The 25,859-nt window shown below is 41.6% G+C and overlaps 1 protein-coding gene across 1 annotated transcript; it reads right to left on the reverse strand.

The window, feature by feature from the left end:
- Positions 1-15: 15 nt before the first annotated feature.
- HEXB (hexosaminidase subunit beta) lies at positions 16-25,853 on the reverse strand. The gene is made up of 14 exons (XM_054987417.1): positions 25,553-25,853; positions 21,596-21,744; positions 19,300-19,365; positions 18,113-18,159; positions 17,348-17,458; positions 14,799-14,900; positions 13,696-13,825; positions 12,582-12,762; positions 9,850-9,936; positions 5,702-5,774; positions 4,647-4,821; positions 3,202-3,292; positions 1,767-1,871; positions 16-375 (listed from the first exon to the last, which is right to left on the reverse strand). The coding sequence occupies exons 1-14, from the start codon at positions 25,801-25,803 to the stop codon at positions 312-314; spliced, it is 1,632 nt and encodes a 543-aa protein (XP_054843392.1). The 5' UTR covers positions 25,804-25,853; the 3' UTR covers positions 16-311.
- Positions 25,854-25,859: the final 6 nt, after the last annotated feature.

Genomic DNA, 25,859 nt, shown 5'->3' on the forward strand with positions numbered 1-25,859 from the left:
GCTATGCTACAGAACTGACGTGTTTTCATGGAAGAGTCCATTTATTAAAGAAAGAATGTATCATCTTATTTTATATACTTGTACAGGAATATCAGTTACATTTCATAAAAACCTACTGGCTTAAATAAACACATTAGCATTTATTTTTAAATTACCTAATGAACAGAATTTTTCCCTGTCAAACGTGCAAAATTTAATTCTAAGTAAAATTCCAGCATTTTGAAGTTGATGGCTCCAGTACAAACATTTGATGGAATGTACAAGTTTCCCTACCCAAAGGCACTGCTAGTAATGTCACATCCTTATAGGCATTATGGATCCCTCACTTCATGACGACAGAATCCAACATACAGTGGCTGAGCTGCTATTCCACGCCTGTATAAGAGAAAGATTGATTTTCAGATAACACATGGTTATTATTGACTTGCTGAACTGTTGTGCTGAAGCAACATTCAAGATCTTTGCTTTTTACCACTGGTTGCCAAGTTATGGTGGAAATAGCCAGGTGAGTTATGTTTGTGGTTTCCTAGTGATGCTTGAAAAGACTTAAAGCATTTCCCTTTCTGATTTATAGCATCTCACTGTCCCACATAGGCATATGTCATTGCTGTCCAAATCTAATTGCTTAAAGAGGCATGGGACAGGAGCAAGATAGGAATTAGAGGAGTTTTATCTGGCACTTGATTACCCAAAATGCTCAGTTAACTGACATCACTCAGAGGGCAAGCCCCCCCCCACTTTAGTCACCATACCCCTACATTGTTGGATGCATTTGTGCCCCACTTTTGCCTCTCCAGTCAGTCAGCTTGATGCTTCTGACAGCTGATTTCATCCTCAGCTGCCTTCTTCAAGCTGTTGGAAGGCAGCTTTGCTGGAGGGCTCCCAGGCAGCTGGCCTGCTGCACAGAACAGCTCTGTGACTGCTAGGGGAAGGGTCCTACCAAATTGAGGATGGTGTTCCCACTGGGGTGGGGCTTGTTCACTGCAGATTTTACTAGGTAGAGGATAGGACAGAGCAATAAGCTTGAGTATCTAGCACATCTGATTAACAACAAACCCCACCCCAATCCCCATGAATGCTGGACAACAAAGATTTTACTCGATATGCTACATAGTGCTTACCACTCATCTAAATAAAGATTTTATATATTGTCATAATTCTGGAGAATGTGTGTATAATTCTCAGTGGAAATAAAAGTCTTATTGCTGGAAACTAAATATTGGCAAAGAGTGATTTTTACATAAAGGATTTTTTTTTAAAAAAAAACACCCTCACCTCACATCCCATTAGGAAAGAGCCTCAGTTTCATAAAGAGAAAAAGTTGATGGAAATAAAGAAATTTAGCCCCCATTTAAAAAGGCCCTAAACAACTTGAAATTAAAACCTATCTTTTAATTAGAGTTAGATACAGAGTTCTATTTTTTCCTCCATCCTCAAAGCAGCTTTACTAAACACTACAGTATTTGGACCAGGCCCAATACTAAGAAGCTGAGATTGTCAATTGATAGAGTTAGGGGATGAGGAAGAACACGCCATCTCAGCTGTTACTCTCCATTTGAACCCCAGCCTTCAAGTTGAAGAGGGCTTCTGATAACGTTCCTGCCTAGTAAGGGGCTTGCCACCTCAAATTTCACCCTGACAAAAATACTGAATAGCACAAGTGATTTCCTCAGGAGAGACCTAGTATTTGTTAAGGCCTGGTAGAACACTGATAAGATGTATATTGGTGTATTGAGCTACAACATATTGGTTACCCCATTTCTTACCTAAGCATGCGACAACGGTGTTCAACCAGCCTGGTGTAAGCATCTTCAAGATCAGTCACATTTTTACTGCTCCAGAGTCTCTCACCAATAGCACTTGCTCGAGGCCTAGTGTTACCAAAGAGTGGGTAAAAAAATGTAAATTTTAAAATCTGAAGAATGCAAAATCTGCGTATGATTTCTTATCAGACAAAATGAGTGAACATCTGCTTTTCTCTGTGAAAGAACAGACCAGCTGCAACAATCTGCCTCTTGAGGGGAGTTGTGCACTATTCAAATTAAGTTCTGTCAACCAGGCCCTGTGGACATCCATTTTCCGTGGCTGTTCGCCCGGTAACAATTAGTCCTCCATTTGGAAAGTTCTGGGCATCCAGTTTACAAGAAAATGATCTTGTTGAGAATCTTTACATATGTATAGAAATAACCAAAATCCTTAATTTTGTAACTGCACCCTTAAACAAAAGTCTACAACACAAAAGCCAATGAAGTGTGTAGGTTCAGGTTTTGCAGTATGTTCCCTGAGAATGTAATGATTTGATTTAATTGCAAACATGTTCTATTTGTTATAGCAACCAACAGGGACACATGCTTCTTCAGAAAATATGAATGAGAACATTTGGGTTACAAGAAGACGGTTACGTGCCCTAACTGTGGGTACAGGGAAAACAAACAAGTGACTCCCATGAAGTACTACAGAGGTCATGCTGAGGGCAAGTGGTGTCAACTAGAGATGTTAAAGATAGAGGGATGCACCCAGGCTATGGCTCCTTTCACATATGGTGAATAATGCACTTTCACACAGTAAAATCCAATTGCAAGTAGATTGAAAGTGATTATTCTGTCTGTGAAAGCAAGCCAGCAATTTCCGTTTATTCCCCCTTTCAAGGGGCAGATCCCCCTCCCCTTGTGTCATTCCTCCGGGTCTCCTTATCCTCCAGGAACATTTTGTGGAGTTCAGTGAGCTATAGTGGGAGCAGGAAGACAGGAAAGGTCCATTCTGCCTGCAGAAAATTTAGTCTGGATCCAACCATAAATGCTTACAAGTCTTCCCACAGGTGAGAATGTCTCATTTTCTTGTTTCCCTGCTATCCTTGAAGAACTGCTCTCTTGTTTAAGACTACTGGTGCTCAGGCACCTCTTCCTTTATTTGTAACTCACACTGGTCTGAATTATGTTGTTTGGTCAGAGGTTCATTGATTAATATAACAGTAGGGCAATGATACTGATGTGAAGATTCAATCCAATCCTTTGCATGCTATGCAATCGCCAAACAGGCATTCCCAGACTACTGGATTCATTGGGTCAAGGAGAGAAGGTAAAGGAGAAAACAGAAGTCTCAAGATACTGTACATAAGATACTGTTAAGACACTGTTGTAATAAGCATCAAATTAAAATGAACATTTTTGATAAACATATCCGATGAACAAAGAACTATACCAGAGTCTTGGAATGAGATTGGTTGCATCTACAAATTCCCCCCAGAGACAGGCTTCTCCACCAATCACCAGCTTTTTCTGTGATTCACACCCTGTGTTTAAAGGAAAAGCATTTTTCTCATATTCTAATAAATTCAATCTGAGACAATTCATAGAAAATCATACTATCCATTATAACTATATAGATCTTTAAAGGAGAGCGATTACATGAGTCCAGAAAGTGTCTTACCCGAAGAGACAAAGGCCAGAGGCAAGGAACCCTAAGAAGAAGCTATCAGTCTAGCTTGTCATATCATGCTGTTATTAAGAGAAAGGTTTCAAATTCTTCTCTTAACAATAGCTGCTTCAAAGACTCAAATCCTTAGCTAACTTATTATCTTATGACTTTGTACACCAAACAAGGTTATCCATATTTGAAACATGTAACAATAGTTCATTCTTGCTGCTACTAGTTTTAACAAAGTGTATGTAGAATTGGTGATTACAAGTTTCTCATATTTATGAATATCTTTTGGCTCTCAACCAACACATCCATCCTTGGGTTGTATTTCTTACTTCTGTGAAGTTACACATTCCTGCCATTCTCAGACACTCTCTGCACCTGGGCCAGTACATTTGTATATACTGATATGAGTTAAGACAACTCTTCTAATCTACACGTGGCCATACAACTGTGTTACTCCATTTTTTCATGCCCCTCTCCAAGGTTATTCTATTCTGGTCTTCTAGACTCCCCTTGCAGTCTGTCTAGTTATGGGGCCAGGCTAGCCCTGTTTCAGTGGGCAAGGTATCTTGAATGACTTTCTGGGTCATATCTAGCAACTGTTCCCCTATAGTTCTAGTTATATCCATGACACGACAATTAATATAAAAAGTAATGTGATTTGTCTAGTTAAGAAACAAAGTCGAACACAATCTTTCTACCAAATTTACTAGAGTGTTAACATGGATGAAAGAAAATTGTGGATAAATAATAAATGGAAAGTTTCAGGACAGACAAAAGGAAGTACTTCTTCAAGCAGCACACATTTAACTTGTGGAACTCACTTCTACAGGTTCTGATGATGACCACCAACTTGGAAGGCTTTAAAAGGGCAGTGGGCAAGTTCATGGAGGAGAGGGCTATCAATGGCTATGTTATCAATGGTTATGATAGGTATCTTCTCCTTCCATTTCTAGGGGCAATATGCCTCTTTGTATCAGTTGCTGGGGAACACGAATGGTCCTCCTGTTTGGGGGCTTCCTAAAGGCAGGTGGTGAGCCCTTGCGTGAACAGAGTGCTGGATTAGATGGGCATTTGGTCTGATCCGGTACGGCTAGCTTCTTATGATAACATTTATGTTCTTGTGATAACAGCAGGCCATGCAACTATCCCAGAGAAATAAACAGGATTTAACCATATTTAATTTTGATTACAGCATGTCCAAGGAACAGACTTCAACAAACCAAGAAAGCTGAGTGGTTCAACGTTGTAGTATTTCTTCCAGTCTTGGCCGTAGCTAATGTAGTCTAGGTACCAAGGTGCTGCCAGGATTGCAGAGAGCCCTTCTTTTGTTACTTGTCTTAATTCTTCTTGATACAAGTTCCCCATCCAGACTTCAACAATTGAATCTGACGGTAGCTAACAAAACGATTGAAAGACATGGATTTTAGCTATGTAGATGACAACAGTACACCTGTCTTTGCAAAGCTCAACAGAGTCCTGTTTCTCTCACTGGCCCCATGATATGCGTGCACACAACATACCAGGACAGTAGTTAGGTTAGTCTCTCTCCATCCTCCAGCCTTCTCACTCTGTTCAGTGCAAGTTACTCAAGTTCTAGGTTCAAGTAGCTTGTACTGCACAGACGGCTGGACAGAGATAGAGGTGGTACACAGACTTTCCCATTCTCCACAACGCCACTGTGCACTGAATAGGATTTTAAAAAGCGGCTTTCAGCCCAGTAAAGATCCCTGTATGTGGGCAGGGCACCCAGTGATGGAAGGATTGTCCTTTACTTATTTATAGCCTGTTTTGCTAACCTCATCATAGAAGTTTTATCTATGTTCAAGCATGTGGCTTTTATAAATGATTTGCTCTACTTGTTTTCTTTTCTTAATGCAAAACCATATTCTTTATTTTAGGAAAGACCGTAACATATTTTAATAAATTTAAAATGATTATCAGACTGCATCCTAGATAACAAGAACTTTTTAAAAATTGCTTTTGGCACAATTAGGTGCTTTAGAGATTCCAGATGTAGTTTCAGAAATGCACAACTTAGAAATAAGACAACTGGCAGAAGCTGCATACATGATCTTCTCCATAATACTATGTAGTTTTGTGACCCAAAGAACAGTCACTACTTTCTTGTAACGCACGTTTACTTGTTTACCATTTGGATAAAAATCAGCCCTAGATTAGTTCACATCCCAAATAGTTTTGCAGAAGTTAAGCAGGGTAATTTTACATGTGAAATCAGCTTCAAGCTACTGCAAAACAAGACCATACCTGACCTTACCTCTGCTCCATTATCAAATACTTCCTGCCAAACTATGGCTTTTTTGTTAATGGAGGATACAATGTCCAACATTCTGGAAGCAAAGAAACAGAAGAGTACAATTTATTGTTAGATTATCTCTACAGCCCCTCAATCATGCTGAATTTAGAATGACAATGTAATAGGGGTGTGCATAATGGAAAAAATGAGCCAAAACTACACACAGAACTTGCTGGTTTGGCTCACTAAAGCAGCTTCTGGAATGCTGAACCAAAACTGGGAACTAAATTGAAATGAGCCCTTCTCATTTCATACCTTCGACCAGGGCTTTTTTTCAGCTGGAACGCGGGGGAACGGAGTTCCGGAACCTCTTGAAAATGGTCACATGGCTGGTGGCCCCGCCCCCTGATCTCCAGACAGAGGGGAGTTTAGATTGCCCTCCACGCCGCTGAGCGGCACAGAGGGCAGTCTCAACTCCCCTCTGTCTGGAGATCAGGGGGTGGGGCCACCAACCATGTGACCATTTTCTCCTAGGGCAACCCACTGAGTTCTGCCACCTCTTTTCCCAGAAAAAAAGCCCTGCCTTCGACACTGGGCAGGCTCACCTTGCAGGGCAGCGCAGCTGCTTATTTTCCTGAACAGTGCCAATCAGATTCCAAGGGGAGAGAGACTTTGTTATTAACTAACACTGTTGGCGGGAAGAGGGAATGAGACTGATGTGCTTGAATGCATCTCTCCCCACTAATCAGGTCCTTGCAAGGGGAGACCCCCTCCCTTCCTTGCCTATCAGCTTCAAAAACATTTGGAAGGGAGACTTTAATCAAAGGCTGCAATTCGAAAGAAACTTCCCTGGGACTAAGCACTACTGAATAACATGGGACTTACATCTGAATAGACCTGTTTAGGATTGCTCCCCTCATTCCTGTGAGCCATTGGACTACTCTGCCTATTCTGCCCTTTCAAAAAAATCATACAGTCATAGGATTGGAAGGTACCTCTAGAGTCATTTAGCCCAACCCCCTGCACACTGCAGGAAATTCACAACTACCTCCCCACCACACCCCCAGTGACCTCTGCTCCACGCTCAGAAGATGGCAAAACACTGTCAGGATCCCTAGCCAAACTAGCCTGGGGAAAATTGCTTCCTGACCCCAAAGTGTCGATCGGCATTACCCTGGGCATGTAAGAAGGGGTCATGAGAACTAAGCACTGATGTAACCCTTCCTGCCCCCTCTCTCATGATCTGCCTAGGTTCACAGAATCAGCATTACTGTTGGATGGCCATCAAGCCTCTGCTTAAAAACCTCCAAAGAAGGAGAACCCACCACCTCCCGAGGAAGCCTGTTCCACTGAGGGACCGCTCTGTCAGGAAGTTCTTCCTAATGTTTAGCTGAAAACTCTTTTGATTTAATTTCAACCTGTTGGTTTTGGTCCGACTTTCTGGGGCAATGGAAAACAACTCCACGACATGCTCTGTTTGGCAGCCCTTCAAGTACTTGAAGATGGTTATCATATCACCCCTCAGTCATTTCCTCTCCTTTTCTCATAGGACTTGGTCTCCAGACCCTTCACCATCTTCACTTGGTCTCCAGACCCCTCACCGCCTGCCCCCACAGCAAAAGGAAAACTTATGGGGAAAACACAGGTCTGTTGGGGAGAGGGAATCAGCCAATCCTTCTGCCTGCTTGCCAGTACTTGGGTGATGGAGAAGATTGGCAATGAGAATGCCGTTTTGCAGAAGAACGCTGAGCATCAAAAGGAATGATTTGGATTTGCCTCCCATTGTGGGAATAAAGAATAAGGAAACAGGAAACCAACTGGGAACAGCAGAATGCAAAGGTAGTAAGTTACTGGGACTACAGAAAAAGGAAACGGGAACATGAAGCAGGATAGTTTTTTGCACTTTTGCACTCTCCTACTTGGGAGCGCCCCACTACTGCTGGTCTACCTACCAACACTTGTTTTCTACAGGTCCATTGTTGTGTGTATGTTGTTGTGTTTGAGGAAAAACTCAGTGGATCAATTGTTTAGGCTAGGAGGGAGACTAATGGTTGATGTTGTTTTTGGTTAAACATACAACAGCTGCCTTGGAGCCTCGTTTACCCACCCATCCCTGAAAACAGCATACATTTGCGCATGTGCTGCCAAAGTACGCTCAATGGCCTGAAACAAAAAAACCTCAAATGGATCAGTTCTGAGCCAGAACCAACCCAGTCAGAACAAACTAGCAATGAAACGGGATTGTTCTGCAACTCCTGGAACTGAAACGGAAACTTTCTAGAACCACAATGTAATGTATTTACTTCCAAAAGAGGTTATGAAAGTAATGGAACTTCTCCTATGGAACCAATTATTTTCTGCATACGTCTTGTGTAAGCCTTGAGACACAGATGTGATGTGTACTTTTTTGTATCAGTAAAATAATGAATTTGACTAGCTTTTATGCACAACTTCTGTAAATAAATTTGATATTTTTTCATGTATACCCACATAGTAAGTAGAATATGATTTTATGCTCACTGTAATGAATCTTAGAGCCGCATTTGTTCTCCAGCCATCTATCATGGACATGAGTGTTGAATTACAGCTAACAACCATTCTTTGAGAAGTTATGCTGACAGATGGCGATTTGTCCATGTTTCCTAGTGCTCATAGTTCAACAGGAAATCTGTGTTTCCTGCATCCAGGCTCAATGTTCTAGTCATTGCAGCAATCTGCTTCTCTAAAATGTGTGTTTTAAAAATGTGTTTATAAAGATATTTGTGAGAATCTCAAAAGATTCTATTTAGTGATCAATGTTGTTAGGATTTGGTGTAGGAGAGTGATTAAAATCATAAGCTGAGAGTTAGAATTGTAAGAAAAACTGAACTGCCATGAAGCCTTTGAGAACTTAGAGAAAAAGCACTTCATTTGCTGTCAGCGCTCATTACAACCATTCTGAAAGGCAGGTTCACCACAGTCAAACCACCACAGTCAAAGTGGGTAATTGGGGGTATGTGGCTTGCTTCAGGCCCAGCAGTGAATTCAAAACTAGGCTGAGATCTGGACTCCACCAGTCCCTAGCAAAAATGTATACTCAAAGGGCATGCATGTTTGCATGGATTCTGTTTGTATTCTTACAAATAACTGATCTTGTTCAGATAATATTTTCCCTCAGACTGTATTTATTTGAGCAAATATCGTATGCTCCAGGATCTCATGGTGTTGGTTCCAAACCACATCAACTTAAAATGTCTCCTCAAATCCTATTCCAGGGGGTCCTCCGTTCACCAGGAACAGGATTTTAAGGGGTGTTTCAGGCTATGGCTTGGTGGGGGGAATTATCACTATCAAGTCTCCTGATGGTGGTATCTGCCATCATGGGCGGGGAAATGTATTCTAAAAAACGAACATAACACTACTGTCAGCACCTGAAACTCCAGGAAATTATGAGTTAGATTTGCTGTCCAATCACTAAGAGGAAAGTTGGAGAAAACACAAGAATGGAAACTTCTGACAATAGAGTTAATTTAAAAACATACATGGAGTATCTACTGAGATGTGCATAATTCACTGAGGGAAGCTTCTAAAAAAGATCCCTTATCCCGAAGCTTCCATTCACATCTATCCTTCCTGCCTAGCCTTCTCTGCTGGCTCTTTGTTACTCTTCAGCTTCATTGATACTTCACTTTTCTCCCCAATAGGGACCCAAACCAGCTTACATCATTCTCACTGCCTCCATCTTATCCTCACAACAGCCTTGTGAGGTAATTTAGGCTGAGAGTGTGTGACTGGCCCAAGGTCACCCAACCAAGTTTCCTTGGCAGAGCGGGGATTCAAACCTGCCCCTCCCAGATCCTAGTCTGACACTTTAAGCACTATACCATGTTTTTAAAAAAACACCTTCTGTTCTAGTCACCAGGCTTTTGTAAAAAATAAGCATTTGCGGAGGCATAAAAGATATGTTGCATACTTGAGGTCAGATCTGTGCTTTACTGTCTCCTTTGTGTTATATGTGTGCTTAAGACTGAGGTCTGGCACAGTACTGAGTAGATGCAAGCATCACACTTGGAAAGTTTAAAAGATATGATAATTCCTCTTAGCCTACAAGATTTATTGCCAGCACTATTATAGTAGAATACAGTGAGAAAGTGCAGTAAGAAGTCCTGCATGAAAGAGAATAAACTCACTTTTCAATGTAGTAAGATTCCAATTTAGCGTAGCTATACCAAATCCCTTGCTTCTTCACAAACTCTTTCACATCAGGGTTAGACTTCCTATAAACAAAGAGAGAATCGTAACTACATTTCTTGTAAAAGTCACTGTAAAAATCTGTGTCACTACCAGTTCCAGAATCCCGTAATCTGCAAAAGCAGAAATCAGAAGACTCATCCTCCACACCAGGCTACCACTGACAGAGAGCAGCTGAAGAGAAACGATGGCGGAAAAGGAAAATACAAACACTCTATTGGGCAAGACCAACAGAAAGTAGTATTTCATAGTGTATCTTATCTGCCTACAGTATTCAGTTTTGCAGCATGTAAGACTGCAATCAGCATCCTTGGCTTTTCAACAGGATCACACAGACATACATCGAGGTCAGCCACAGCAGTGTCTCATAACCACAACAGCAGCCAGAGATCTACTGGTCCTATATAGTAATATAGGAGTTTGATAAAGCTCCTGTTTTTGCTGCCTGCTTGGGACAGCAAGAGAGAGAGAGAGAAGTGGTGGTGGAGATTGCCAAGTACCTGGTGGACAACACACAGCTTAGCAGGTCAATAGTTCTGCAGACCACCATACGGTCTCTGAATATTGAGGTTGCAATTATATCTATCAGGTGATATAAAAAGACTATTGGAATTATGACCTGCTTCCAAACTGTTCTAGATATGTATTTCTTACAACTGTCTACTGAGCGTTTACTAAGCTAGAGGGACAAGCCATTTGATCCAGCATGGCAATTCTTGTGATGTCAAGTATGAACAAGGAAGGAAGTACATTGTAAGCTTGGTGCTACCATGCTAGCCTGTGATAGACTTCTGGCTTCCCTTCCTTCAAAGCGATATAAATGTCAGAAGTGGCAAACACAACGTAACCTCATGTTCAACCCTGGGTTCCTGGCATCAGCTAGGCTGGGAGTTGTGATTGGTAGCTTGTCATAAAGCTAGCATAATTATTAGACATTTTACAGCATGATGATAATCCTGTTATAGAAACAAAGGCCATGAGGAAGTAACAAATACAATTGCTATCAGAAAGGACACTGCAATCCTGGGTAGGGTGTGCAATTTGGTTTGGAATTTGGATTCGAATACCAAATTTTGGCTGATTTGGTAAAATCTGGGTATTCTGACTCAAAAGCCAGTTATCTCGAATTTTTACTGAATTTTTAGAAAAAAATTCAGTAAAATTTGGCCATTGTTTTTGATGGGAAAGTCATTCTGAGGGCTATCTGGTGGGCTGGGGGGTGTCATTTATCAATCAACTTTACCAAATTTGGAGGGAACCTACTCCTGACTGTCCTCTAAAACTCCCCAAGTTTCATGAAGATTGGACCCCAGGGGCCAATTTTATGGGCCCCCAAAGAAGGACCCCCCCAGTCTCCATTATTTCATATGGAAAAATATCTGGGGGCAATCTGGTGTGTGGGTTCCACCAAATTATCAGGGGACCTACTCCTGACTGTGCTCTAAAGATTCCTCAAGATTGGACTTCAAGGGCCAATTCGATGGGCCCCTGAACAAGGTGCCTCTTGCCACTCCAAAGTGAAAGAGGGGGACCAACATCATATCAGGGAATCATATCCATCCCACCCAAACCAAAGTGAAGCAAGGGACACTGCTATAACCCAACAGAATGAGTGTCACTCACAGCAGCCAGGCGCTGGGTTCAGCCAGTAGGAAAACGGCACAGAAAAGAACCAAGCAGTATCCAGCCACAAGCACAAGGCATTTCTTTGTTTCAGTTTGCTTCTGTTGAGCCAAGTTGCAACAGTGGCCCTTGCTTCACTTTGGTTTAGGTGGCATGGATGTGGTTTTCTGATGTGGTATTGGTCCCCTTCCTTCACTTATTTTATTTACAGAGGAGTTAGCCGTGATAATCTGTAGTAGCAAAATCAAAAAGAGTCCAGTAGCACCTTTAAGACTAACCAATTTTATTGTAGCATAAGCTTTCGAGAATCACAGTTCTCTTCGTCAGATGCATGGAGGGCAAAAAGAGAAACTGGTCAGATATAGAGGAGGAGGGGGGGCGGGGTAGATGCAAACATCTCCTTCTGATATGCAGATGCAAACAGCTCCTTCTGATGTGGAGATCAGTTTGCTTCTGTAAAGGTTCAGAGGACTTAGCCGTGTTAGTCTGTAGTAGCAAAATCAAAAAGAGTCCAGCAGCACCTCCAAGACCAACCAATTCCACTGCAGCACAAGCCTTCGAGAACCACAGCTCTCCCCGCCAGATGCATCTGACAAAGAGAACTGTGATCCCCGAAAGTCCATGCCAGGTGCCACAATCTACCAGGACATTCCATCAAAGACTTAAAGGTCGCTGTAGTTCAATAGAAACCTTTCAAAAACAAAATCCAACGGGAAGCTGCTGAATTGGAATTCATATGTAAGTTTGACTGTGTCAAGCTGGGACTGAATAGGGACTATGAATGGTTATCTCATTATCACAGGTAACTGATTTCCTTTACAGAGGCGGGGTCAGGGGGAGTCCAGTGGCACCTGGTGTGGGCTTTCGGGGATCACAGTTCTCAGGGGAACTCTGGGACTAGTCTCTGATGCATGCATGTTGCTACAGCCAGGGTGTGCACATTCAAGGGTCTTTGTGAATCCCATTATATTACTCTCCCTGTCATGGTATTCAGCTAGATAGATTTGAGACACATTAATAATTTTAACTGTTAAATGTCACACACTACCAACAAGTGAAGTCCACTTCATCTCCTCCTAAGTGGATGTAGTCGTCAGGAAACACAGTGCTAATTTCCTTGAATAATTTAGCCATGAAATTATAAGTTGAATTCAAAACGGGGTTTACAGGTCCATAAGAGCCACTCGGATGCTCTCCATTGTAGCATGGTGTAAGGATATCTTTCTGTCCTTAAACAAATAAACATGTATGAGATATCCTCAGTGGATGCACATTATTTTTACAAAGTCATGCTCCCTATCTTAGTTTTAAAAACTATTCCAAAACCATTTTTTTTTCAGTTCAATCAAAAATGTGAATAATGTTTTTCAAACTTTTAAAGATGCACAAAGCAGGGTGAATTTAATTTCTCAGGTTTCAGATATGGAAAATTATGACTCAGAGGTTTGAATTTGCTTGGCGCCACAGATCAACATCTTATGTTCTGAATTCAAGGCTACTGAAAATTTGTTTCCATTTCCTTGAGCTTCCTAACCTTGATCACAGACATTGGTGGAAATGCTGCATGCAGTATTTCACATCAGAAACTTTTCAGAACCTCCATAGCATAACGTGTGCTATGAGAGCAGCACATCTATTTTATTATGGTATGTAGAGTTTCTTGTCTATGTGCAAAAAAATTAATTAGCAACTAAATTCAAAGGCAGTTTTGGTCTGCAGGGACAAGCAAGAGTTGAGCCTAGTAGCACCTTAAAAGACCAACTAGATTTTCCAGGTTATATGCTTTGGAGAGTTAAGCTCAAGTATCTGACACAAAGGATACTTGACTCTCAAAAGCTTATTCTCCAGAAATTCTCATTGGTCTTTAAGGTGCTACTGGACTTGAATCTTGCAAGTTCAAAGGCAAATACAGCAATAATAATTTTTAAAAGCTTATTCATCTCAGGTCATACTCAGCTTATTTGGCAGGACACACTTAAAACTTGGACGGAGTTCAGTTACACATAGTGTGTACTTGCTTTGGATTTAAATTATACTCTTCATTCTGCTTTTGAACTCCATTAGTAACTTGCTTCACACAGAGTGGGTAAAACTCCCTCGCTGGTCCATCTCCTCTAGCCTGTTCACTATCAATAAATTTTTCAGAATAATATGCATCTTACCTTCTCCCCAAGACCGTGTATGCCCTGGGGTGTCAAATTCTGGGAGCACTCTAATGCCACGTAATCGAGCATACTCTATCACCAGACGGACATCAGTAGGGGTGTAAATGTGATTGTAAGAATAGGCCCCCTGTGAAAAGTGTCCAAATGCGTTATGATACCAAGAAAAAAAATCAATGAATTGTAGATGAAACCCAAAAGCAGAGTCACATGACAGCCATCAGAGATGGATATAATCCAGAGCACAAAGCACTTGGCAATTCCTATTGATCTTCACAATAGGAAAAATTATTTATTCTTTACAATGGTGAAGTAATTTTGGCAGAGAGTGACTTGCCCCAGGCTTGTCAAGAGATCACTCCCACTGCAGTGGAGAATTAAAATCTCCTGCAGCAACACTCAACATCCTGTTCATTACTCTTGCGGCTTAGTGGCTCACAAGGTGTGCAGGCTGAAAGTAAGGCATGGATGGGGGAGGCCTGCAGTTTTACAGGTACCATTTGAAATAAAACTCCAGTGGACAAATCCCAGGAGGTATGGTTTCAAGGCCGGAAGGCAAGAAAAAAAAAAGTGTGATACAGCCTTGGTCTAAAGTTAAAGCCTGCTGTCAGTCTATGTTACAAAGCTGATAGTGAAAAGCAAGCAGAAACTGAAAATAAATAATGCTATCTGGAGTACATAAAATGAAGAACTTTAAAATGAAGAAATTACTACGGAAATGGGGACAGGCAGCAGGGCAGCAATAAAATCTGAAATGTTTTTGAAATAATTATATTGTTTTCATAGGGCTGCTTAACCACTTAAGATATTAAGATATCCAGATTTCTTCGCCAATTAACTGGAAGGGATCTTAGAGATCCTCAGATCTGTTGCAGCAGTGCCCTTGAAATAGTGCTTATCTATTAAGAAGCATGACTGGAAATTCTGGAAAAGATCATGGATACTGCGGCAGTCCTAAGCATCCAGGAGCACCAACCAATAAACCATTTACATTAACAACTGTGACTCATTATGTCTTCGAAGTAGCAACAAATGTGTAACTTTAGAGTTCCTTTTTAAAAAGGCATGGAATTTCCACGAGGTTCCGTGTGACAGTTACTCACCTCAGCACTCAGCTCAGGAAAAGTAACACTCTGATAAGGAAAGGACTGGTCATCTACAATGTGCCAGTGCAGGACATTGAATTTGTTAAAAGCCATGGCATCCTGTGACATAAAAAGCATTTTGGTTACCAATCTCCCCATTCATAAGCAAGTTGTTTTTAGAGAGCGACTTTGGCCTATCACATATTTCTCCTCTGCATCTCTCAGGTATTTATAAGCCTGGATGTGCCCAGAAACAGGAGGACTCTTGGAGCAGAACCACAAGTGACAAAAGGCACAGATTGGACGCTTGTCAGCTTCCCTCAAGTTTTGATGGGAAATGTAGGCAGCTTGGCGGAATGTTGGACAAGTGACAGTTGAAAAGTCCATTGGACAGCAGTCAGAGAGCCAAGCTGCGAGACCAGGAGGCCTACATTTCCCATCAAAACTTGAGGGAAGCTGACAAGTGTCCAATCTGTGCCTTTTGTCACTTGTGGTTCTGCTCTTGGACTCTGAGCCTGGATCTGGACAGAAGACCTGCTAGCAGAGGAAGACCAGACCTGCCTGGCACTCTGAAGTCTGCCCTGCCCTTTCCTGTTTGTTTCTGTCGCATTTTTTTCTGTATTGTTAGATGCTTTGGGTCCCCACTGGGAAGAAAAGCAGAATACAATAGACAGACAGAGAGATAAGGTACCATTAATTCCAATTATATTTGCTTCCAGTAAATGTCCCTGGGATGCTTTTCTACCTTAACTTCCAAGGTTCTATTTTAAAAAAAGCAATCAATTAATGTGATTGTAATAGAACAACACAGATGCCAAAGTAATCCTTCAAGGACCTTTCTAGATGCTGTAGTTTATCCAAGGTAGGGCTGTGTGCCCAGACAGATGTCTTCCATGCCAGAAATTCCTGTGTGCCCGTGAGAGAACAAGAGAGAGCAAGAGAGAGTGAGAGGGTATTGCTACTTCTCATAATCAAACAGGGAAATTAACTTGCAAAAAATAGCTATTATTTGTCTCAGAAAGCACAACTATAAACACAAGCTTTGTGGAGTAAATAGCTCTTGTGCTAGTCATGAAAGTCAATTGGATGGTTCCCAAGACATTACTGTAAGGGGCAGCACAAACTCCTTTCTTTATCTAGTCCATTTTGAAAGCCCTTTCTAAAAGACCTTTTTGCCTAGCTTTATCATAGTTAAAAAAAAATCATTGAAAGCTGTACATACTCTCCAGTGCTAGACCACATATCTTAACATCTGGAGAAGCCGCCACTATCTACTCAAAACAAGACTTCTCTTCTTTTCATAAAGTGGGGTGGGGGAGAACAAAAATACTAAATGATTCATCCTGGACAACTTCGGAAAAACCACTAAAATTCAAAGAGCCAATCTATATGTGAGTAGGAGATCCACACTTGGATTTCCTGTCTATTTACTTTTTTAAAAATTGGGGCGAAGAGGGAGATTTGAGTCAGGATCATGGCAAACCTTTTTCCTAATCTGAAACAAGCCCCTGAAGGAGCTGGTTTTCCTGATAAGGGAAATGTAAAAAGAAAGAGCTTCTCCAAGAGGCCAACTCACATTAGGCAAAAGGTGTGGGTGGAACGGAATGATTAAACCCGCCCTTACTACTGAGATCCTGATACCCTCCCTTGCCTAAGCTGTTTATACAAATTTAAAGAGACAGGAGGTCAGAAAACTGAACTGCAGCATCTCATCTAGTTCGGCCTTGAATGACGCTATATCAAGCATTTCTTGTTTCTTCATACACACAATATGCTGTTCGATTTTCCTGCAAGAATCTGGAACGTGGAAAAGAATATCAGCAGAAAGCTACTTCTCACAACTGATTCACTGTGCAATATTTGGGACAATGGTAAAAACCGTTGTAGTGCCAGAGTCTTAAGTACACAGGCTGCTCTTCTGGGAGTAAGCCCTATTAAATAAAATGGGACTTACTTCCAATTAGATCTGCTTAGGATTGTTCCCATAATGTCCACACTAGTAGTTACTAACACAGAGAACAGCTGTCGAGTCTTCATCCTATGCCATAATAGCAGATTAGAATTCCTAAATCCATTCATTAGAGAGTCTGACTTCAATAAGAACACCTCTGCCATCCCTCAAAAAATGTATTATTATTGCAAGTTGGAACATTTAAGATAGTAAATGTAGTACTATTTTAAGCTATAACATTTGCTGCCTTTTTGCTGAGAGGAGGGAATTCGGCTTCGTGTTATATTACCTCTGTCCTAGACAAACTTTTCAATGCCCTGGTTATGAAACAAAATTCTGTTTGTATAAATCTTTTATGCATGGTATATTCACTGCAGCCATAGCCTATGCTTTCAAGTGATGTCAGCCATACCCAGTAATGGGAGCTATGGACATGAGGGGCTCTAGAGGGTAATCACAGCACAACATATTGCAAGACATTCATGCATTTTTGGCTCACAGATACCTATTAGCTATCTGAAGTGCTCTTTTTCCAGTATGGAAGAATTTACAATACTGTCTACTGCAGAAGGCTGTGGGCAGGGGAGAAAGAAGTCTGACTCAACTGCCAACTTACCAAATTGGTCAGGATACTTTTCAAGGGCAGAAAATGCCTTGATGTATCAATTAAGATTCCTCGGTGAGCAAATCTTGGGGAGTCAGTAATGTCAGATGCATTGATAAAGAACTATGAAAACAAAGAGAAAGAAGGTATAGTAAGTTTTCTGGTAAGGCACTATAATAGATACAGAAAAAAACAACGCACATATCGTACCATGCAATCCCTCCAAGGGAACTGTATGTCAATTTATGGGCAATCCCAATGTGCAGAACTTGACAGACATTAAGAAAATACTTAAGGCGGTATGTGCTTGGTTGCGATGCTGGTGAATTCTCTCATTTCAGTAAAGAGCAGGTTGTAAGACTCACCAACCCACCATCCTGCCAATGATCTTTAATAGATCCATTTAACTATGGCTGAAATGGAAGCTTAAACTCCATCCAGACTTCCTTTATCTACGGTGCTTTCATTTTCTGAAGCTTGTCTCAGCTGATCATGAGCACCAGAAACTTACTCTTTCTTTTAAAATGAAAGTTGACAGATGGAATGCTACACGGCTAGCCAAGTTTTGTGACCATGCACCATCCTCAAATCAAGTCAAATCAAGAAGCTAGTCTGGAAGCCAGTGCAGATTCTCAAGTGCCAGTTTAACCAGCTCCTGGTGACCATCTTCTGTTATACAGGGTGCAGTCTTCAAACTGTCCCTGATGCACCAAACAGCACATTAGGTCAAAATCAGAAAAATCTACCATGGTTGTGGAAATTCAGAAGAATACTTACACTTCCATAGTCATCTTCATATACTAGCTGGCTGAATGTTTCCAAACCTGGAAGTCAAACAGAATAAACTGTAATCCATGATCAGCAAAAGTAATATCAAAACCATTCAATAGCCACGTTTGAATTCCAAGGAAATTATGAGAGAGGAAATACAGCTGACTTGTGCTTTCCATCTCTGAACCTCATCTAGAAGCACATCTTCTATACAGACAGATGCGTATTCTAATGCTGGGACAGAATGTACTCATGTGGTCCATGGGGAGACCTTTCTCCTTGCTTCAGATGAGGCTTGGACACAAGGGGCTTCTCACTGCTTTCTTGAAATATCTGAAGGGCTCAGAATAAATTACTCATAAATTAAAGATTATTGCTAACAAAGCAAGACTGTAGGACTGATTCACACAATACACTTTTGTGCTTATATTCAACCCATGCAGAATGTGGATGTTCCCAGGATGAACATACCCCATTGCACACAAGTTGTGTCAATCTGCCAATGGCCACGAGCCCAAGTTGCCAAGGGTGCCAATAATTATATACACTGAAAAATCATGCTCTAAGAACATTTGTAAACGAGAAAACATTAAGTTTAGAAAAAGATGACTCAGAGGTAACTCAACATACTAGATATGTCATTTTTAAACAAAAAAAGTAGCATGCAAGCTAAAACCCTTTCCTCCTCTTAGCTTGTCATTCCCTGGAGCTTTCAGCATTTTTTTTCCAGCCAAATTCCAACACCAGAAGTGAATAACGTGGGAAGAGCTGAAAGCAACAGAGCACATCTGAGGGGATAATAACAGAGGTGGGGCTTTGCTCCTTTATCCCTCCATCTTTTTTTTAAAAGCTCCCCCACCTCTCAATGTAGACAGGAATGGACGGATATGTAGATCTTCCATCACATCTACTCTAACTGGCAGCGGATAGTATTATTGCTAATTATTTTATGAAATTCATTGCCACGTGGCTTGGTGATTGCCACTGGCTTAGATAGTTTTAAAGGGGGATTAGACAAATTTACAGGGGACAAATTTATCAATGGCCATTAGGCATGGGAACTACCAGCTACTATGAATAGGGAAAACCTTTTGCCTTCCTTTCCCACTTATAGTTCCTTAGAATTATTCGGAAGCGGGATACAGAACGAGATAGACCTTGGGCCTCATGCAGTGAGATTCTTCTTTACTCACCTCTTAATGCTCCCCAAACCTTGCCTGCTTTCAGCACAGCCACAGGCTCTCCTACATAGAGCTGGTCTTTAAAACAAAATGACAATTAATACAGAACTACCTTTCAATAATATATATAAGCGATCAGTTTGTATTACAGTTTTGCGCACAGCCTGTTCATAGCTAACTGAAATTGATACAGCCTGTATGCAAGACTGTAGCCATGGTGATAAAACTGACTGGTTTCTAGATATTTTCCTGAAGAGCAAGATCTGGTCCAGCAACACCTTAAAGATCAACTAGATTTCCAAGGCATGAGTTTTCAAGAAGTTCCCTTTGTCAGGTATTTTTCTTGATAACCAGATTTGTCAGATATTTTCTTAAGCATCAAAGTCCACAAGACTTTGTGGCAAGACAAGTTCAAAAGTTTATTAGGAAGAAAGGTTATTTGTGACTTACTAAGCCAAACACAGTCCACCTAGCATACACTGTGGTCTGCTCTCTGCTGACAGCTTCTTGTTTTTGGACTCCAACTGCAGGGGGCAAAAACAATTAAGATAATCAAGCTTCAGGGAAGCTGCAACATGTTGCCAGTGGCTGCTTTTGGTTTCCTGAGTCACAAGTTGTGTAAGGCCTGCTCTGTGTAATTACTCGGCATTAATAGCAAGGGGAAGTGTGTTGTATCAGAATTAGATGTTATTTCAGAATATACTTGTCTTTTTCCTGCTTCAAAGCTTGTCATGCTTGATCAACATTACCAATTAAAACACAGACAATGCAACATTTCCTTAAAAATAATAACCCTTCAGAAAACTGAAGTCCTTTTTCATCTTAGAAGGCTAATGTTCCAGTCAATAAGCACACAAAAGGCCTGTGTGCTCCAGCTGATTAACAAGACTGCAACCTATAAACAATATTTTTGTCCTTGCCTTTTTTTAAAAAAAAGGACGCACCACAATGCTGTTGCATTGAGAGGCACTAGCAGCAGGCCTCCATAAATCCTGACACTAGAGTTCACTTCCCTTGACCCTCTGGAGTGCTCAGTAGCCACTTCCCTCCCTGAAGCCTCTCATGGCAGAGTTAGCTTTGGTGCAGACAGGGACAGGACAAAAGATTCACATTAGCTGTTGCTCAATTAGAGTTCAGAGCGAGAACCCCCCCCCCCCTTTATGCAGTAGACTCACAGAAGGTGTTTAAAAACAAAACAAAAACAGCCATACAAGCTGTAGAGCAGGCTGTAGTAGTATGAGATTCTAAGGATTCAGAGAAGGTTGAGTTTGTCTCGAATTGTGCTATGGAGCAAGAGAAACAACATAGGATTCCCTAGTGTTTCTTGGCTGCTCCAAAGCTTAGCATAGTAAGAGAAACTCCACTCCGTCCTCTTTCTGAATGCTAGAGGGTTTTAGGGTTGGGGGGGGGGAAATTGTTGGCAATTACAAATAACAGCTAGCCAAGGAGCTAGACAAAAATGAGCCTACCTCTGTCTAACGGTAAAGCAAAAAGTGGTGGTTACCTCTTAACTCCTGCTTACATAAATAAGGGTCCTAATTTTTCAATTACCTCAGAGCCAATCTACAAGTGACGAATGACACGTGAATGGCTTCATTCGTCACTTGTAGCTTGGCCCTCAGTTTAGAGAAATGTAGCCACATATGCAGAACAATCCTAAAGTAGAACTACTCAAGTCTATTCATTGTGGGCTTACTCCCAGGAAATTGTTCTTAGCATTGCACTTGTTACAGGTTTCAGAGGAATTTTTGACAAACTTTTTTTCCCCTGGATAATGTCATGTTTTATCCAACTAGGCACAGAGTATTGGTGCATTTGTTTTCAGATTCCTTTCGCAATCCCATCCCTTCCCAAATGTGCATTGGGAAGAAATAAAAAGGCACTTCAGTGCTTACATGGGTCCCTTCTGAAGCTGAATTTGACAGAGCCTATGTTATTTATTGGAAATCTGGTTATCAAGAATGCCCTTAATCCTGACTACCTGGATGCAAATGTCTATTACCATGTTTTAGCACTCCGATCTTTGTGTACCATTAATACAGCTATTAAACTAAGTACATCATATTCAAGGCGTCTTTAATAACTGAGCCAAGCCACTGTATTCAAAATCACACCTAATGAAAACTGTTAAATAGGATGATGACTGTAACAAACTGTGTGTGTTCTTGACAAACCAGTGCTGTTTAAATATATGCAAGCAAGCAGAAGTCTGAAATGAAAGAGGTGGAGTCTACAGGATATTGTAACTATCAGCTGGAAAGGAAGAAGTTCCACTAAAACACACACATTTACGCTGTTAGATACTCACAAGCCTCATCTGATGAGATGTCAGGATATTTGTCACAGTCAGATTCTTCTGCAGTAATAATAACCTGAAGTGCAGTTAGCTCAGTATTGGCTAAAGATTTGTCATCATGATTCTGCCATTTGGAATACCCAAATATGTATTCATAATACCTAAAAGTGAATTAAAAAACTGAAAAGATTTTATAAAATATTCTCAGTCTACCATCATTATGAACAGGGGAAGTTCCTAGGAATGGTTCAGGCCAGTGGAGTGGCTCTCTATATAATTTAAGCAGGTTCATACGCATCTTGAGAAAGAGCATTCATCATTTACTTATAGGAATGCTATGCTTCTCCACTGAATTTTGTAGGTGGAATGGGTGTTACTTTAAAACTGGTGTCATGGGCTTCTTGTTCTGATTCACTGTGAATGGACATGGAGAAAGCAGGGATGGGATGGACTTGTACATTTATTGTCTAGAAACTGCCAGATAAAAAGAAGTAAATCTATTTAATGTATTTTAAGAGAGTAGCTCTTCACTGGAAGGGTTTACACCAGTGGTTTTTCAAACCATGTTCTGGGAACTCTAGAATCTTACCTATGATTCTTCAAGTAAAACGCTACTAACAGATGGCAAGTTTCCTTGAAAGGCAGCATGCCCATGACTACAGATCTTCGACTATGCACAAACGTAAGACCGAGTTGGTGTCTTCAGTGCATTCACACAAGAATGTCTAGCTCTCCATGTGAGCTGTCTGTGCATCTTAAAAACATACTCCAGAATTTCCTAAACACATGAGGATTTCTAAGAGTCTTCTGAAGTTAAGACAGTTAGAAAGCTGAGTTAATATCCATCTTCTCTAATCAAGTTTTTAGGAAGTTTTTGCTTGCATCTTGTCTAACTGGTCACAATCCAGCCTACAGTAGGCCTTGTTTAATGAACAGGCTTTAGAACACATAAGGTTGTGCTGGATTATGGCAACCCTGTTACCCAAACAGGCAGTCTCCTAATCAGTTGGGGGAATTAGCTTAAAGGAGATGAAGCGAGAGGGGGTAACTGGGATTCTTCACCTATGTTTATGGGGATTCTTCCCTTAAGAGAACTCTTAAAATAAGCCAGGCAGATGCTCAACCAGAAAGGTTTTTTTTATTAAAAGAGGGAAAAAAGGACAAACCGACAGAAAACCATACACAGCATACATATGAGGCTAACTAAGGAAATCAGAGAGGAAAACAGGAGAAAGCAGTTTCAGGGAAGGAGATGGTTACCAGTCTGGAAGACAGAGGTCTGGGCAGCAGCAAAATAACCAGGATTTCACAGAGAAGAGAGGAGACCCCAACAGATTTTGGGGCATGTGTTCAGATCCAGAGACACACACACAGTCACAGGTGGACAGGGAGTCCAGTTATGGGACAAAATGCTTCCTAGGGCAAGCTGACATCATCGCCCCCAAAACAGTAACTTGATGGGTTTTCCAGAGATGGGTAATGAATTTGGGAAAGACTTAATGGGCCTTCCTGAGGTGGACTATAGGTGTAAATGGTGCTTGATGACCCTTTGAGTACCAGACAGGAAAAGCTACCAGGTTTGCTGAATAGTGTTAGGTGGTGCTTAATCAAGGTAAATGAGGGAAGTGAGGTAGGGTGTGGATGAGATTAGCCAGGAGCTTCCTGGGAGCCTCATCTCTCTGGGGTGTGGAGTAGGCCATTAGTCAGTCAGCTGCTCAGATTCCCTTCCAAAATATTTTCCCAAGCTCTTACCCTGCTGGCACCCATTTTGTTTTATATCAAGCCTGGCAGTGTCTTGCTCTTCAACTGGAGAAGGGGTCTGACTTCTAACAATTAAACCCTGCCAACCAGATAACCCTGGAATAGTGGATTTCACCAACAAGATGACCCTATTATTGTTTATAAGATCATCTGCCTACAGTCAAGAACCTTAGATTTTACATAAGGAAATAGTCTTGCAGATCAGGTAAACTTGCAACTCATCACTTAACCAAACTTAGGCCGTTTCCACACACGTTGAATAATGCACTTTCAATGCACTTTAGTTATCCTTTAGAAGTGGATTTTTTGTTCCACACATGGAAAATCAGTTATAAATGTTCACTAAAGCGTTTTGAAAGTTATCCAACGTGTGTGGAAGCAGCCTTAAGCAAATATGCTGAAGCATCACAGGATGAATTAAATACTTTGCATAATCAGGTAGAGAGCAAATAGCACAAATTAATTTATGGTGCTTGACATGTTCTTTAAACATTGTTGGAAAGCTTCAACATCAAAAAGTGTAAATTGCTGTATGAAAATGCATCTTCATAGATTTGGACAGTAGAAATTACATATGTGCTGTCAAATCACATCCAACTTGTGGCAACCCCGTAAGGTTTTCAAGGCAAAAGACAGAGGTATCACTGCCTGTCTCTGCATAGCAACCGAAGACTTGCTTGATGTTCTCTAAGAGCGGAACTACAAGTGACGCCTGACAATAGCTGGACACTTGTCAGCTTCCCTCAAGTTTTGATGGGAAATGTAGGCATCCTAGTCTTGCAGCTTGGCTCTCTGACTGCTGTCCAATGGACTTTTCAACTGTCACTTGTCCAACATTCTGCCAAGCTGCCTACATTTCCCATCAAAACTTGAGGGAAGCTGACAAGTATCCAATCTGTGCCTTTTGTCACTTGTAGTTCTGCTCTAACTCAAGTATTAATCAGGGCCAGCCCTACATAGCTTTTAAGATCTGATGAGACTGAGCTATCCTGGGCCATCCAGGTGAGAATCTTAAAAATCGTAGTTGCTAGGCACTATATTTACAGAAATCCACACTGATTTGTTGAATAGTTAGATTACCGGTAGCTAAACAGGAAATTGGTATGTTCTTCTATCAGCCAAACAAGTTGAGGAAAATAGACAAGACACAAATCTGATATATGCCCACTACAAGTGCTGAGACTACAGGTGTGAGCAAATCTCTGTACTTTTCATAATTATGTAGAAAAGGGAATGACTGGCAGGTGCAAATTATCAGAGTGTTATGTTGCACAGAAGATGAAAGTTATTTCTGCCAAAATTCCCTTTTCTACTAACACAGAACTTTTGTCCCATCATGCAACTTTCTACACAAGCTCAGTTTCTTCTTGCATCGGATGATTTCAATGTATTGCACCTAGTAAGGGTCACTGCAGGGTCTACTTTCAGCATCTGGGGTTGCTAACTTTTTCATTTTCAGGGTTCTGAACCACCAGCTACTGCACTCACATGCAGAGATTTTCCCATCAATACCACAGAGGCAGCAATGGCCTCTAGCACTGACAGCTTTTTACAAAGGCACCTCAGGCAGTCACAGATGTCAAGTCTATCAGCAAAGCAAAAGAGGAATCCAGCCGGACCTTAAAGACTCGCAACATTTATTCCTACACAAGCTTTCCTTGAGTCAGAGATTATTTTATCAGGTGCAAAGGGAGAATGCCCATCCATTTTGTTGATGCTTTTCTATTTGACTCAATGGATGCACACTTCTGTGCATCTGATGAAGCAAGTTTTGACTCGCAGAAGCTCATACTGGAGTACATTTTGTTAGTCTTTAAGGGGCCCTCGACCTCCTGTTTAACTTTGCTGCCACAAACACAAGCTACTACCTATGCAAACAGGCAGGTCTTGGGAATCAAAAACAGGAGACCTTCGTGCTCTGCGAAGTCTCAAAAAAAAATGGAAACAAAATGGTGAATGGCACAAACCCTTTTCTCCTCTAGAAGAAAAGGTAGCATCTTTAAGCCAAGAAACTGCCAAGCTTTCTTCGTGTTATTAGTTGCAGGGGGGAAAAGGTACGCCAACGATAACCGGCATCTTATGACAAGCCTTCTCTCTTTGTACCCAACCGCAGCGCCACGGGGCGAAAGCAGCGCACATCCCGTCCTCGCCACCCGGCCCCGAGGCGGAAAGCGCAAGGACCCCACGAGGAGGAGGAGGAGGTTTCACCTGCGGAAGGCATCCTGTAGCAGGGAGCAGCGCGGCCCCGCCGAGGACCCAGAGCCGTGGACGATCTGGAAGCGCTTGGGCGCAAGCTGCAGCTGGGCGGCGGAGATGTGGAGCACGCGAGGCAGCGGCCAGAGGGAGCCGGAGGGGGACGCGCTCCGCGGCGCCTCCACATGCCGGGGCTGGCGTAAGGAGGAGGCAGCCAGCGCCGTCGAGACGCACAGCAGCCACACGGATCCTCCCAGCAGCCCCATGCCTCTCCTCGGCTTCTCTCCAGCAGAGTGCCAAGGCCCCGAGTACTCGCTGTCAG

This window comes from Eublepharis macularius, chromosome 8 (genome assembly GCF_028583425.1).
Source record: "Eublepharis macularius isolate TG4126 chromosome 8, MPM_Emac_v1.0, whole genome shotgun sequence".
Taxonomy (NCBI): Eukaryota; Metazoa; Chordata; class Lepidosauria; order Squamata; family Eublepharidae; genus Eublepharis; species Eublepharis macularius.

Excerpts from the sequence above, each read along its gene's own strand:
- HEXB (XM_054987417.1), bottom strand. The coding sequence starts at position 25,803 with ATGGGGCTGCTGGGAGGATCCGTGTGGCTGCTGTGCGTCTCGACGGCG. Across the intron at positions 21,745-25,552 it reads CTACAGGATGCCTTCCGCAG|GTATTATGAATACATATTTG; the intron begins GTGAAACCTCCT and ends ATTCACTTTTAG. Across the intron at positions 9,937-12,581 it reads GAAGTGGACTTCACTTGTTG|GAAGTCTAACCCTGATGTGA; the intron begins GTAGTGTGTGAC and ends CTTTGTTTATAG.